A 15,445-nucleotide genomic window follows, 5' to 3' on the forward strand; every position below is an offset into this window, starting at 1 on the left:
AAGACTGGCAATTGGGTGATGTAACAACTGTAATGGGCGTAGGTTGCAGAAATAATATGCTATCCATTTTAATTGATTTTGTGAATGGCAGTCCATTGAAGTAATTTCTTTCCCCCCCCCCCCTCCAAAAATGTAATGCTAGAATGTTGAGTCCTTAGATTATGTGCTTCCCTTTTGTTTTGGAAGGCAGTCTGCTCAGTTTCAATTTCTCAAATACCAGGTAAGTAATACATTGTATTAGATTTTCTTTTACAGGTTTCATTATGTCTGTGTTTTTGTTTTATGCTAAATGTGCTTGGGAACTAGTATGGGGAAAGACATGGGCTATTGGCTGTGCAGAAATACTGGAATTAATGCACAAATATTGAAAATGTAATAATGCTGAATAAGTCTAATTTCTTTGTGTGCTCTTTAATTTAGGACTTTGGGGGTGATTCAGGAATTTCAGGAACTGTTTGCCCAATATGAATGGCTATGGAGTTGATCCAAAGTTGCTCAAAATTGTGGTGTGGCATCAGATTAAACTTGCCAATTTAGCTTGCTGTGTGTAGTTTTTTAATTAGTTATTCTAATCCATATGCATCACATTTTTGAATATTGCCTTTAATTAGTTTTTTAAGATGTAGATGTGGCACCTTCTCTTTTTATATGTATTCCATAGTCAATTTGCAGTTTATATGTTCAGACTCTAAATGGAGTTATCTTGAAACCATACACTAGATATGAAATTCTGTGAATGTTTATTTCAGAAATTCCTGAGTAAAAATCTGTGGATAGGTGTCTTGAAGTTCAGGAATTATTGCAAATTTGAATTGATCAAACTTGTATATCTCAAGCTTGTATATTTTATAGTTGGGTCGGTTGTGAAGTGGGGGCGCTTCAGGAACAAATTTAATACAGGAGGACAAGTGCCTTTTAAACTGAAGGTTAATTTGATTTTTCACCACTACCTGTCCTGTTGCAAAGTCTGATCATAAATGCTGGAATAATTCCCTGTTGAATTCTCTCCAGATCAGATTTGGAAATACTGATAGATGTAATTTTTTTTGGAATTAATTGGGGAAGGCTGTGAGAAAGCTACTTGAATGTGGTGTTTTAAAAAAGCATCAGCTCTCATTCCAATCTGTTCTGCAGTGATCTGCATCAAATTCAATGTCAACCGATAATTCTACATAGTGGTACTTGTTGACTCTAGTTTCTTCTTAAAGGTTTCTATCTTTCTTTCCTCCCTATTTCCTTTCCTTTCCTTGATAAAAATGGTGATCTGTGCCTGAGTATGGGTCCACAGATGGCAACAGTCTTCTGTTACCTCACGCAAATTCATGTCGGTACCTGCACCTTAGTGTTGGGCTTTTTAAGTCAGTAAAGGACAAGCAATGATCAGACTTTGTGCAGCAACATATGATGTGTCGACCCATTAGGAACTCGGGATGAACGTTTGTTTGTGTATGAGGTGTTTACGTGGTCATTTTAGTAATATTGAAATGAAGAGAGGGCTAGTATTGATTGTTATCTGGTTTGCATGAACTAAAGTGTATGGAATTTTAGTTGTATTAATTTTTTAAAAATAACTTACCTATCCTCTTAGACTGTACTTTCCAAAATTATGGCAAACTCCATAAATTCTTTATTTTCCCCTGCACTTCTAGTTTATTTGGATTGCAGTTTAATCTACCATCATGCTGTGAACCGTTTATGTAATTGTTCAGCATTCTGGTCGCTTGGGAGTTTTTGAGTGCTTCGTGAATTTTTTTGTGCCGTATCAGTCAACTTCAGAATTCAGCACCAACAGATCTTCTCACAGCCATGGAATTGTCACATGTTTATCTTTTCCAGTGACAATGCTACATCATAAGGTCCCCTTCAAAAGTTGAGTTGAGACATTGAGGAATTCTTCATTTTGGTGCTGGTTACCTAATCTCTGAAATGTTCCATTCCCAGCACTAACATATCTCTCAATCACGAACGGAAAAACAGAAATGTTGTTTTAAATACATATAAGCTTAATTAAATGTTTGAGTATGGGATAAATGATTTGTACATTGGACTAGATAACTTGGAAAGGTACTGTGTGTAAGTGCAATCATCCCATCACTTATGTAGACACACAGTCTGATTCAAAATCCCAGTTTTAAAAAGTTAAATTCCTGCAGTCACCTAAAATCAGTGATCACACACATAAGTGATAACCTGAAACTGGAACAGGATACTGGATGTGTAAAAGAATACTGGAATAAAACCTATTTTTCGTGTGTTTACTTAATGTATTTGGTTTGAGTATAACAATAGCACTGCAAGGCTGTGAGGCATGATTTAAGGTAACATGTTTTGTTAAATTAGATGACTTCCATTTGAGGTATGTTGTGTCATTGATATATTGTCTTTCATAATTAGTTGAATATTAAATGGGATATGAAACTCAGGTAGAAGTGTAATCTTTTATGTGCAGAAAATCCTTTGAATCTTGGTGTATTTCACTATATTGAGGTTTAGAAGCTCTGTTAAACTAAAATTTAAGACTGGTTTTGTTCAAAAGAAATGTGTAAATAATGATTTGCAATTTGCTCAAACCCTCAGCACCATACTAATTCAGATGGTAGATTGTTGTAAACTACAATCATGGACTAATTTCTCTGAGCAAGTTTTTATTTTGTCAAATTATTAAACGGCCTTCATTTGCCAGTGTTCAATCTTTGGATTCCAATTTGGTGGAAACCACTGTATAATTTTACTATAGCACCAAATTATTACTTAAAAAAAGAACAAAAAGCTCTTTTCCACATCGAGATTTATTAAAATACATGTGTGTATTGATATCTTTATATATTTATATATTGGCATTGATTTTGCCATAATGAATCACAAAGTTTCTTTCTGCAGCAGTACTACGCACAAGGAGGAAATTCGGACAAGACAGAGTGGGGTTGGATGACAGACTTGATCTATGGTTCATCTAAGGTGCTTGTGGAGAAAGCTTAATTAACTTTGTATGTAAGGTAGATAGCCGCTAAACTGTCAGCTCAGAACATCGCGTATCTCCTTTTAATACAGTTTTAAAAATTTAAAAACAATAGTATAAATTTTGTAGCCAATAACATTTAAGAATTATTCATTTACAAAAGTATTTTTACTGTTTTAGTAGAGGATTATATGTTTATAAAGTGGATAAAAGGTACACAGCTTGCCTTTGCAGTCTGTGGTTTTATGATGCCAGTGGTGACCCTGACCATCTAAGTAATCAGCAGTAAAGCTGAGAGTTGCCTCTGCTGGTCCAGGTCACAAATGGTATGAAAGTTATGCCTGGGAAATGTGCATTTTGTACTTGTCTGATTTAAAAAAAACTTTCAGGTGCTATTTTGTAGGTTATAGACATGTCTAGCATTTTTATATTTCAAATGAACCTATTTCACCAGCTAAGTCAGTATCTTGACTCAGCATATCCAGTGTACAATATAAACAGCTCACACACCCCTTAATTCAGGATCTCAGTGCTTGTCACAAAAGCACTAGAAATTTGTACCTTCAGTCACCATACCTTGTACTTTTATTATTTGGCTCAAAATCATCTGTTAGTCAAGGTTGGAAGAACAATATTTTTAATTGTGCTTAGCAGTTCCGTATTACAGACATTACTACATTTTCAAACATGCCATTGCATCTGAATGACACTGTCATGTTGATTTGGTTCATAAGTGGTATAAAAATCCTAAACTGCAATAATCAGACTTGTGGCCTGTTTACACTATTGCTTTACATGAGGTTAGAAGCATTATGGGGGTATGGAATTACCCCCTTCCCACCCCTTAATTTTATCACAGCCCAACAGGTTAGAATTGTGCTATAAGTTGTCAGTTCAATTGAGAGCCATAGTATAACCCTACCATCAGTGGGTAACTGCATACAAATGATGCATGTGCTGGACACTTACCCAGCATACTGGACTTATTGAGGTTAGTGCTGAGCATTAAATGATATTCTCAAGAAGGCAACAGCTCCTGATTAGCCAGACACTACTTTTTGGTGGAGGGTAGCTTTATATGTTCATATTTTATCAGTTTTAAGTTGCTGTCATTAATGTATTTTCCTTGTCTGTAATGTAGGACAGTTACAGTTACGCACGTTCCACAGCAACAGCACCAAGTTATGATAAACAGTACTATCAACAACCTGTCTCAGCTGCTGCTCAACCTCAGCAGACAGCCACAGATTCTTACTACCAGACAAGTGAGTGAAATATTTTCTGAATTTGTTTATGCTGAGGATTGAGTAATCTGACAGAACTTTGCTTCTTGTTAGTTTAGCTGGCTAATTTAGGAAGTAAGTGGCCCAGGAAGCCTGGAAAGGTTCCATGTTCAGTTCTGGACTCGCTGAGATAGCTGATCACAGCAGGATGATGATAGAAACTCCCAAAAGAGAGAGAGAGCTCAGTATTTTAACTTTGGTCGCAAAACAGTGACTCCTCATGTTCAGTGTAATCTTTAGGATGAGAACAAGATTTATGATTGGACACAATCCGAGCTTGTGATAATAGCTTTCTATGTGCACCACAAATAGGAGCTACTATAAAGAGATAACTGTTCCCAAGAACTGTAACTTGGGAAGCTGACATAATAGATGTTCTTGGGGCTTGATTTTTCTGAATATTGTATTTGGTATGAAAAGGCCATGAAGATGTCTGGTTTGCTAATGACTGAGTTAGTGTCTGTGGTAGGTAAGCAAATTGAAATTTGCAAAGCTACACTTCTATTTTACAATATTGCATGCTGTAACCTCTGAATTGACGGTTGATATTTTTTAGAAGGTCAAGAATTGCTATGGTAATTGCCGATGTTGGATTTCCTGTCCAGAATAGTTGAAATGTCATGCTGAAAATATTATAATACTTCAAAAAGACAATTAAACTTTACAGGACCACAAGACAAAATAAAAATAATAATAAATAATAGTGATTAGTTTTTGTAGTCTTCAAAGAATGGTCACATAGATATTTAGCAGAGGAAAAAGGAAGAAAAGCATTCACTGATTCTTCGTAGCAGCAGTGTGTACCATCTCCAGGATTCACTTTAGAGATTCACCAAGATTCCTTAAACAGCACTTTCCAAACCCATAGCCACAATCTCGAAAAGGATGAAGGCAGCACATATATGGGAATGCCACCACCTGAAGTCCAAATATATTGTGTACGTTAAACAACTGGCCCAGACCTCAATCTGCATTCCATGAAAGAATTTTTAATAGTGGATGACATAATATCTCTTGGAAACAGCATATCTTTGTAAAAATAATGGACAGCATTGTGGAAGGTTTATGTACTGCTGGTCACACTTCAGACATGGAAGTCCACTGAAAAATAACCTTTCTTAAAAAACCAGCCTGACATGCATCCTGAATTTATTTATGGTCATCTGTTTAGAATCTAATACAAATCGGAATTTTTTTTTAATTGCAAGAAATGAAGAGTTGTGAATGAGCAAAAGAATTTGGGTGTGATGTGCACAGACCATTAAAAACTAATGTTCCCTCTTCGGTGCAATTATTTTTTGTTGGAATTACAGTCCAGGCTCGCCCAAATGTTAACTCTGCTTAAAGGATTAAATTGAGAGAGGTTACATTAGCTTCTGTTGTATTCCTTTTGAGTTTAGAGGGTTGAGGGAGCTGATTTATTCAAAACAATAACAGGATTTTACTGGTGGGAAAATCAGGATAAAATGGTACAATTTTAAAATGAAAACAAGTCCATTAAGAATGAAACAGTTAGTATTTTTTTCCCTCACTCTTGGAAATATGAAACTTTCTTTCCCTGAGAAAACTATGCCAATTCAAATTTTAAAGATTAATATTCTAATGAAAATGTAGCAGATATCAAGGTATATGGATCACAAGCATTTGACTTGGTTGAGGAGTGGAATAGATTACTTTTCCTTTGTTTCTAAGAAACATTCATTGCCTTGAGTAGCCTATCAATATCTCTGGCTTTAAAAGGATAAACCAGCCACCAGTTGTACATAGTACTCTCAAGCCTCAACACTACTCAGTAATGCAACTGGAAATCTACAATGGAACTTCCTTTTTAAAATGTTGGAAACACAGATGCTATTGAAGGCGAGTAATTGACATCCTTGCACAAAGATGTAAAAGCCTTTACATATTCAGGTTTTGTTCTGATAGAAATTGAGAAACACTATATACGTAGGTATATAACATGCTGGAAGTACTTAATTGTCCAGCAGCATCTGATGAAAGAAAGGTTAACAATCTGAAATGTTGAATCTGCTTCTCTCCACAGTTGCTGCCTGTCCCAAGTATTTCCAGCAGTTTTTGTTTCAGATTTTCAGCATTTATAGTATTTGCTTTTGAATGCATAGTTATGTCTGGTTATGAGGCAAGAAATTGTTTTAATTCAAGTAAGCCTTTTCAGGTAGAAGAATGTCTAAGCTGGAATTAGAATTCCAGTATATCTAGGCATAGTCAAGTTGCATGAAGACAGATTACCCTACTGGTTTTGTTTTTCAGTAGCCCCTAAAACCAGTTTCAGCCAATCTGGAACACTGTACACACAATCGCAACAATCAAGACAAGTTACTGCAATAAAACCTGCATCCACTCCAATCCCAGTTACAACCAGCTTTACGGTGTATCCAGTGGTAACAACAGTACAACCAACTGCACAACCTACTGCAGCAGTAGCCACAGCTGCTGTATCATATACACAGACACCCACATACAATACAACACCAGTCAGTTATTCAGGTAAGCAACTCTACCTTGGTAACTTGTGCTTTATTGTTTTGGTATTGTAATTTGTCTGTCTGAAGCTGAGAATTTTAAAACAAATTCCATATGCCACTTTTACATGACCAGTTTTTAACGTTTTTCACTTAATCTTATATCCTTTAGCTTGATGTGTGCTATTTCTTTGATTTTCTTTCCTCTTTTGACTTCTGTTATCATCAGAACCTATATGTCCGCATTGTTGCACTATCACAGAATTGTAACAGCACAGAAGGAGCCCCCCAACACACGCGTGTGTGTGCGCGTGCACGCGCGCACACACACACACACACACACACACACACACACACACACACACACACACACACACACACACACACACACACACACACACACACACACACACACACACCTCATTGTGTCTGCACCAGCTCTGTTGCCGCAAGCCAACCTCCTGACCTTTTCTCACATTTCTGAACACCATTTCTGTCCAAATAATCAACCAGTGCCCTCTTGAATGCTGAAATTTGAATCGGCTTCCACCACATTTCCAGGCAATAGATTCCATACCCTAATTACTCAGTGTGGAAGAAGTTCTTTTTCACATCATTGTTGCTTCTTTTACACATCACTTTAAATCTATGCTGTCTTATTCTTTTTGCCAGCAGGAACATCTTCACCCTATCCGGCCTACTCATGATTTTTGAAGACCTCTATCAAATACCTTTCGGCCGCCTTCTTTCCAAGGAGAGCAGTCCCAGTTTCAATCTAACATCATTACTAATTTTTTAGTTCCTGGAATCATTCTTCTAAATCACTTCTGCACACTCTCCAATCTGTTCACATCTATAATGTAGCACCCACAACTGTACACTAATGCCCCAGCTGAGCTCGAGCAAATGTCTTACATAAGTTCCATGCCACTTCCTTGCTCTTGTACTCTTTGCCACGATCAATAAAAGTTGGAGCACTGGGTATGCTTTATTCATTGCACTCTCCCCCTATCCTGCCACTTTTATTGATGTGTGCACGTATACAAACAGGTCCCTCAAATTCTGCACAGATCCCTCAAATCCTAAATTCTCTTCAGAATTGCATTCCTCCCCCCACCCCCATGTACAATTGTCATGCTTCTTTCTCATGGGTAGTAAAATACTGTCCAAAGGACTGTTAAAAGAGGCAAGGACTTTCCCAGCAATGTGTTGGTGTTGCATCTTCTGCATTCTCTCTGAAGGTTCATTAATATGAATATCATAATGCCACACACCAGGTTTTATATGATTGTATATGATTTTATATGATTTACTGCATCCTCCAATTTTCCAGGTTCCATTTCATGTCCAAACTATAAAGTATTTTTTGCTGTTGTTTTGTGAGGAATCAAAATAAACTTTAACAGTGACAAGATTGCAACATTAAAAAGTGTTATCTAGTTATTGAATATAATTAAAACATAGTGCCCAATATATACATTTTGAAGTTTCTTTTTATATTAGGGTCAAGTTACTCTGGATATGAAGCTGCTGTGTATTCTGCTGCTACTTCATACTATCAACAACCACAGAAACCATCAGCCACCACTTGGACCAGCACTGGGATCGGAACAGGAACCAGTGCCAATACAGGAAGCACTTTCATCAAAAAAACAACTTTCCAGAACAAACAACAAAAACCGAAGCCACCACCTAAACAACCTCAGCTACACTATTGTGATGTCTGTAAAATTAGCTGTGCTGGCCCACAGGTAACTGATTCAGATGAAAGTGTGTTGTTGTCTCCATGACTGTACTTTTATATGCCAAGGAAGAACTACATGCCTGACTTTCTCCTCAATGATTTGTATCTGTATTTTAATATTGTTCTTAAATGAATGCTGTTCCTTTGATGAATGCTGTTCTGTTGTCATGTATGAACGTATAAAGTAGGAGCAGAAGTAGAAGTTTCAGTCTACTCCCAATAATCCTTACTTCTCTTGACTAACAACAGTCTGTCTACCCCATCTTGGAAATATTCAGTGAGCTCCAATTCCAGCGCCTTCTAAGGCACAAAGTTCCAAAATGCACAACCTTCTCAGAAATAAATTCTCAAATCTGAGCACAAAGTACAGCCCCTATTTTTTAAAAAAAGTGTCTTAGATCTAGACTGACCCACAAAAAGAAACATCCTTTCCATGTCAATCTTGTCAGGACCATTCAGTTAAGTAAACTGCAGTAGAAATAAGCACAGCCTTCCATCCTATCCTCATAAGGCAACATATTTTTTCCAGGTATTAATCTAGTAAAAATTGTCTTGTTCATCTCAAAAGTATTTACATCCTTCTTTAAGTAAGGAGACCAAAGCTGCATTTAAGATGTGTTCTCACCAATATCCTGCATAACTGAGCATAGCAACCCATTAATTGATTTATGTGCTGCACCTACATACAAACCTTGAGTGACTCTTGAAACAGAACGTCTAACTTGTGCTGAACTTCAGAATTCTGCAATCATTCTCTGTTTAATAGTCATACAGTTTGGAAGCAGACCCTTCGGTCCAACCAGTTAATGTTGATCAAACTAAACAAGTCCCACCTGCCTACGCTTGGCCCATATCCCTCCAAGCCTCTGCTATTCATGAACTTGTCTGAATGTCTTTACAACATTGTAACTGTATCCGCATCACCACTTTCTCTGACAGTTCGTTCCACGAAAAAAGTAGCCCCTCGTATCCTTTTAAAAAATTTTTTTCTCTCACTTTATAAATATGCCTCCCTAATTTTGAACTCCCCCAGCCTAAGAAAAAGTCATTTGCTATTCACCTTATTTATGCCCCTCAATAAGGTCACCTCTCAATCTTCTGTGCTCCAGTGAATGAAGTCCCATCCTTTCCACTTTACTTTTATATTTCAAAGTAATGCTCTGCTTTTTTAGTCTTCCTGTCAAAATGAACAACTTCATATTTTCCTGTATTATACTCCATCTGCCAGATTTTTGCCACTCACTCAACTTATCTATGTATTTTCAATTTTGGCTTCACAATAGACTTTCCTATCCAGCTTTGATTCACGTGCAAATTCAGCAAGCATGCCACTGCCATCATTTATAAGTCATTGATGTAAGTTTTGAAAAGTTGAGACCCCAGAGCAGAGCCCTGCAAGACTCCACTCACGCCATCCTGCCTTTATGTTTGTATGAAAGATTTTATGCAAATGTATCATTCCTGTGCATATTATATTTTGCACATAGGAAATTCATTGAGTATCATCATACCAGGATGTGATAGTGTACAAAGTCACGAGTGTACATAGTCATCTCATACTTATGCCACACTCAGTTCTCCTCTTGTGAAAATGCTCAGTCATGTTGACATTAAATCTGGTTACCTTTTGTGTCAAAATCAATTATTCTTGTCTGACATTCATGCATTCCTTCATCCAAGTAGGAACAACTAAATTCTTATGATAGAATGGCAACCTAGCCTTACTTTCATACTCCCACTTTCTCTCCTCTCTACCACTACAAGATTACAAAAAGACCCCAACCCTCATTGTGCTTCATTTGAGAACTCTTTCAGAGCATGCTAGCGGGAGAGCTTTTTACCATCATGGTCCATACAGTTAAGTACGACAGAGATTTTCATAGTCATTTTTGGGATTTGGATGCTGTTGGAAAGACAGACATTTATTGTCTAACCAGAGTTGTCTTGAGAAAGGACATTCCTCTGGAAGGAGAAAGTGAGGACTGCTGATGCTGGGGATCAGAGCTTAAAAATGTGTTGCTGGAAAAGCGCTGCAGGTCAGGCAGCATCAAAAGAGAAGGGGAATCGACGTTTCGGGCATAAGCCCTTCTTCAGGAATGAGGAGGGTGTGCCAAGCAGGCTAAGATAAAAGGTAGGGAGGAGGGACTTGGGGGAGGGGCGATAGGTGGAAGGAGGTTAAGGTGAGGGTGATGGCCAGAGAGGGGGTGGGGGCGGAGAGGTCGGGAAGAAGATTGCAGGTCAAGAAGGCGGTGCTGAGTCTGAGGGTTGGGACTGAGAAAAGGTGGGGGGAGGGGAAATGAGGAAGCTGGAGAAATCTGCATTCATCCCTTGTGGTTGGAGGGTTCCTAGGTGGAAAATGAGTTGCTCTTCCTCCAGGCGTCGTGTTGCCATGGTCTAGCGATGGAGGTGGCCAAGGACCTGCATGTGGGTGCAAGTTTTGCATTTTTTGCGGTTGCAGGGGAAGGTGCCGGGAGTGGAGGTTGGGTTGGTGGGGGTTGTGGATCTGACGAGGGAGTCGCGGAGGGAGTGGTCTTTCCGGAACGCTGATGGGTGGGGAGGGAAATATATCCTTGGTGGTGGGGTCCGTTTGGAGGTGGTGGAAATGACGAAGGATGATCCCCTGCAACTGCAAAAAATGCAAAACTTGCGCCCACACCTCCCCCCTCACTTCCCTCCAAGTCCCCAAGGGATCCTTCAATATCCATCAGTAATTCACCTGCACCTCCACACACGTCATTTACTGCATCCACTGCACCCAATGTGGCCTCCTATACATTGGGGAGACAGGCCACCTATTTGTGGAACGTTTCAGAGAACACCTCTGGGACACCTGCACCAACCAACCCAACCGCCCCGTGGCTGAACACCTCAACTCCCCTTCCCACTCCGCCACGGACATGCAGGTCCTTGGCCGCCTCCATCGCTAGACCATGGCAACTCAACGCCTGGAGGAAGAGCGACCCATCTTCCGCCTAGGAACCCTCCAACCACAAGGGATGAATGCAGATTTCTCCAGCTTCCTCATTTCCCCTCCCCCCACCTTTTCTCAGTCCCAACCCTCAGACTCAGCACCACCTTCTTGACCTGCAATCCCATTCCTCTGGAACCATTGCAAACAATGTGTGGAAGGTGTATTCATAATGTTGTTCAGTAGAATGTTCCGGAATATTGATCTGACAGGATGTCAAAATCAGGATTGTGAAAGAGTTACAGGAAACTTGGAGGTGATGGTGTTCGTGTTCACCTATTGCTGTGGCTTTTTGGGATTGTAGTCAGTGGCTTGGTATGTGCTTTTTGTTTTCAATATTGAGATGAGGGCATCACTGACTGGGCCATCCTCTATTGTACATCCGTGGTTGTCCTTGAGAAGGTAGTGGTGAACTGCCTTCTTGAACCGCTGCAGTCTGTTTGATGTAGGCACACCCACAATGTCGTTAAGAATGGAGCTTGAGGATTTTGACCTGGTGACACTGAAGGAACAATATTATATTTCCAAGTCAGGATGGTGAGTGGCTTCGAGGGGGAGCTTGTAGGTGTCAGTGTTCCCTTTATTTGGTGCCCTGCCCATCAAGGTAGTACGGGTCATGGATTTGGAAACTGCTATTTAAGGAGCCTTGGTGAATTTCTGCAGAGCATCTTGTAGGTGGTACACTGCTTCTTCTGAACTTTGGTGAAGCGAATGAATGTTTGTGGACCTGGTGTCAGTAGAAGGCTGGTATGTCCTGGATGTTGTCAAACTTAAGAGTGTTGTAGCTGCACTCATCCAGACAACTGATAAATATTCCAGCACATTCCTGATTTATGCCTTAGTGGGCAGGGTTTGGGGAGTCATGAGTTGTTACTTGCTGCAGGACTCCTAGCATCCTAGCGTCTTGTAACCACAATATTTCAATTTTGGGTTGATGGCGGTCTTCAAGGCAATGATACTAAGAAGTGTTTATCAATTGATGCAGTGCATTCTATAGATAACACTGTAGCCATAGTGTGTGCCATTGGTGAAGGGAAAAGTTGTACCTACTGAGTTCCTTTTAATGTTTGATTCTTTGAGATGGGTAATGTTTTTACATTTAACAGTGAATGGACCTACTAGTACTAATAACTATCCCACTGCCACGCTCAACACTAAACTTTTGGTAAAGTTTTTTTTTAGATTAGGTTTCTTAGTGTGGAAACAGACCCTTCGGCCCAACAAGTCCACACCAACCCGCAACCCACCCAGACCCATTCCCCTACTTTTGAGCTTACTGCTTAATTAATAATGCTTAATTAAGCTATGTAAGGCTTCACCAAGAGGAAAGAAACCATTTGCAGTGTGGACACAAAATTCCTAAAGATTTTAAATTTAAAAGCTAGTTAATGAGTCAGTTTGTGTAAAGTTGCTTCTGCTAAGAAATAAAAGGTTATAAATTAAACTTTTGCACAGAAAAATTTTAGTTACTGGTATGAAGAAGTACACTTGCATACTCAGTCTCGTTCATTTCTAACTCTGATTTAATGTTTAATTATCTTTCTATCAACCACTTCCAAAGACTTATAGGGAACATTTGGAAGGCCAGAAGCACAAGAAAAAAGAAGCAGCTTTAAAAGGTGGAAGTCAGACTACGAGTGGACCACGTGGTGCCCAGGGTCAACTACGATGTGAGCTGTGCGATGTATCGTGCACAGGTGCAGATGCCTATGCTGCACATATCCGAGGTGCCAAGCACCAAAAGGTGCTTACAAAAATACTATAAGTAATGAAAATGTGGAAAATACACAACGTGTCTGTTAACATTTAGAAGGATAAGTTATCATTTCTGGAAAGGAGTTTTGACAGGTTACAAGCCCAAACAAAGACCAAGCTGTTTTCCGTTTGTTTTTCACATGTTCTGTGTAATTCCCGCATTTTTCTTTTAACCAAATAAGTTGTAAGTAGTCATTGCATTACCAGTCATCATGTGCAGTTTATTTCCTAGATGTGAGATCCTATCCTACCAGCTCATGCATTCTGTAATTGCAGCATTAGAAAAGAAAGGATTATTTGGAAAGAAAGCGATGAACATTAAGCCTGTCGTTCATTGAGTTGGTTTCCTACCCAGTGAGACTGATTGATTGAATTGCTTTATAGCGAATCAGCAGGAACTTAATGACTAAATGGTTGTCTTGTAATATGACTTGATGATAATTGATGAAGTGGATGCCAGTATACAGCTGACAAGGATTGTCTGAAGTTGGCATCCTCTGAAAAGAACAGGGCCCAGTCAGAAATCCAGTGTTAGATATAAGCTCTGAATCCATAGTTCTCAATGTTTAATTTAAGGCGATGATGTTGAATAGTGTACTGAGAATTATTCTCAGGATATTACTACAAATCATGATCTAATTGAATGGCAGTGCAAGCTCAGGAATCTTGCCGGAATCTTTTGACTCCTTATGTTCTCAAAACATAAGTGGAGACCACAGCCTAAGTGCCAAGAAGGTTTTATTTCTGGCACACATCAATAGAAATAACAAGCAAGTAAATCCAATGCACAGAGTTATAAGTTTGAAGACCCGTTTCTGAACATATGCTCAGAATTTTCTGCTGTGAAGTTGAGATTTATAAAATCCCTACTCAATTTTTGTGGTCCACCCTAGCATCATCATTGTGAATACTTGATATTACTTAGATATCTAGTCACATCAGGTGACAATGAATGTCACTTAACTGATACCCGATACCCGTATTCTTGAGTCAGAAGTTGCAGGCTCTGGCCCCTTTCTAGGATATAGAGTTATACAGCGCAGAAGCAGACTCTTCAGTCCAACTCGCCTGCACCAGCCATACATCCCAATCTGATCTAATCCCATTTGCCAGTATTTAGCCCATGTCCCCCTAAACCCTTGCTATTCATATACCCATCCAGATGCATTTCAAATGTTGTAATTGTACTTATCACCACCATTTCCCCGGCAACTTGTTCCATGCACACCCCACCCTCTGCGTGAAAACATTAACCCTCGGAACCTTTTTAAACCTTTCCCCTCTCACTTTAAACCTATGCCATCTAGTTTGGGCCTCGCCTATCCTTAGCTGAGGACCCTATCCATGCCCTTTGTGATTTTATAAACACCTATAAGGTCACCCCTCAGCCTCTGCTCCAGGCAAAGAAGTCCTAGCCTATTTAGCCTCTCCCTATAACTCAAACCCGCCAGTCCCCTTTTAAATCTTTTCTGCACCCTCTCAAATTAACAACATCCTTTCTACAGAAGGGCGGCCAGAATTGTACGCAGTATTCAAAAAGCGGCCTCATCAATGTCCTGGATAACAGCAAAATAGCTACCCAACTGACCAATGTTTTGACCAATGAGGTCAAGCATGCCAAATGCTGACTTCACCACTCTCCCTGCCTACCTGTAACTCCACTTTCAAGGAACTATGCACCTGCACCCCTAAGTTTCTTTGTTAAGCAGCACTCCCCCAAACCTTACCATTAACAGTATTAGTCTGCCTTTCAAAATGCAACACCTCACATTTGTCTAAACTAATTTACATCTGCCGCACCTTAGCCCATTGGCCTATCTGACCATGGTCCTGTTCTACTCGAGATAACCTTTTTCACCATCCATGGTGCCACCAATTTTGGTGTCACCTGCAAACTTACTAACATGCTTCTTTTATTTACATCCAAATCATTTATATAAATAACAAAAGGCAGTGGACCCAGTACCAATCCCTATGACACACTGCTGGTCACAGGCTTCAAGTCCAAAAGCAGCCCTCTGTTGCTACCTTCAAGCCAATTTTGTATTCAGTTGGCTAAGGTCTTCTGAGTTCCATATAATCTAATCTTATTAACCATTCTACCATGCAGAATCTTGTCAAATGCTTTGCTGAATTCCATATAGACAACATATACTGCTTTGCCTTAATCAATTTTCTTTGTTACCTCTTCAAAAAACTCAATCAAGTTAGTGAGACATGATTTACTACACACAAAGCCATGTTGGCTATCCC

General features: G+C 39.4%; 1 protein-coding gene across 5 annotated transcripts in view; it reads left to right on the top strand.

Moving 5' to 3' along the window:
• The window catches only part of LOC140494562 (zinc finger RNA-binding protein-like), an 84,334-nt gene that overhangs the window by 35,836 nt on the left and 33,053 nt on the right, over positions 1–15,445 (top strand). Inside the window, exons 4-8 of one of the 5 annotated variants that reach the window (XM_072593873.1) lie at positions 2,881–2,958; positions 4,101–4,224; positions 6,517–6,750; positions 8,229–8,476; positions 12,999–13,181. In XM_072593873.1, the coding sequence (XP_072449974.1) occupies positions 2,881–2,958; positions 4,101–4,224; positions 6,517–6,750; positions 8,229–8,476; positions 12,999–13,181 (867 nt within the window). Of the gene's footprint in view, positions 1–2,880; positions 2,959–4,100; positions 4,225–6,513; positions 6,751–8,228; positions 8,477–12,998; positions 13,182–15,445 lie in introns of all 5 variants that reach the window. The other 4 variants (XM_072593871.1, XM_072593872.1, XM_072593875.1 and 1 more) reach the window with 4 other exon arrangements.

Source organism: Chiloscyllium punctatum, chromosome 24 (genome assembly GCF_047496795.1).
Source record: "Chiloscyllium punctatum isolate Juve2018m chromosome 24, sChiPun1.3, whole genome shotgun sequence".
Classification (NCBI taxonomy): Eukaryota; Metazoa; Chordata; class Chondrichthyes; order Orectolobiformes; family Hemiscylliidae; genus Chiloscyllium; species Chiloscyllium punctatum.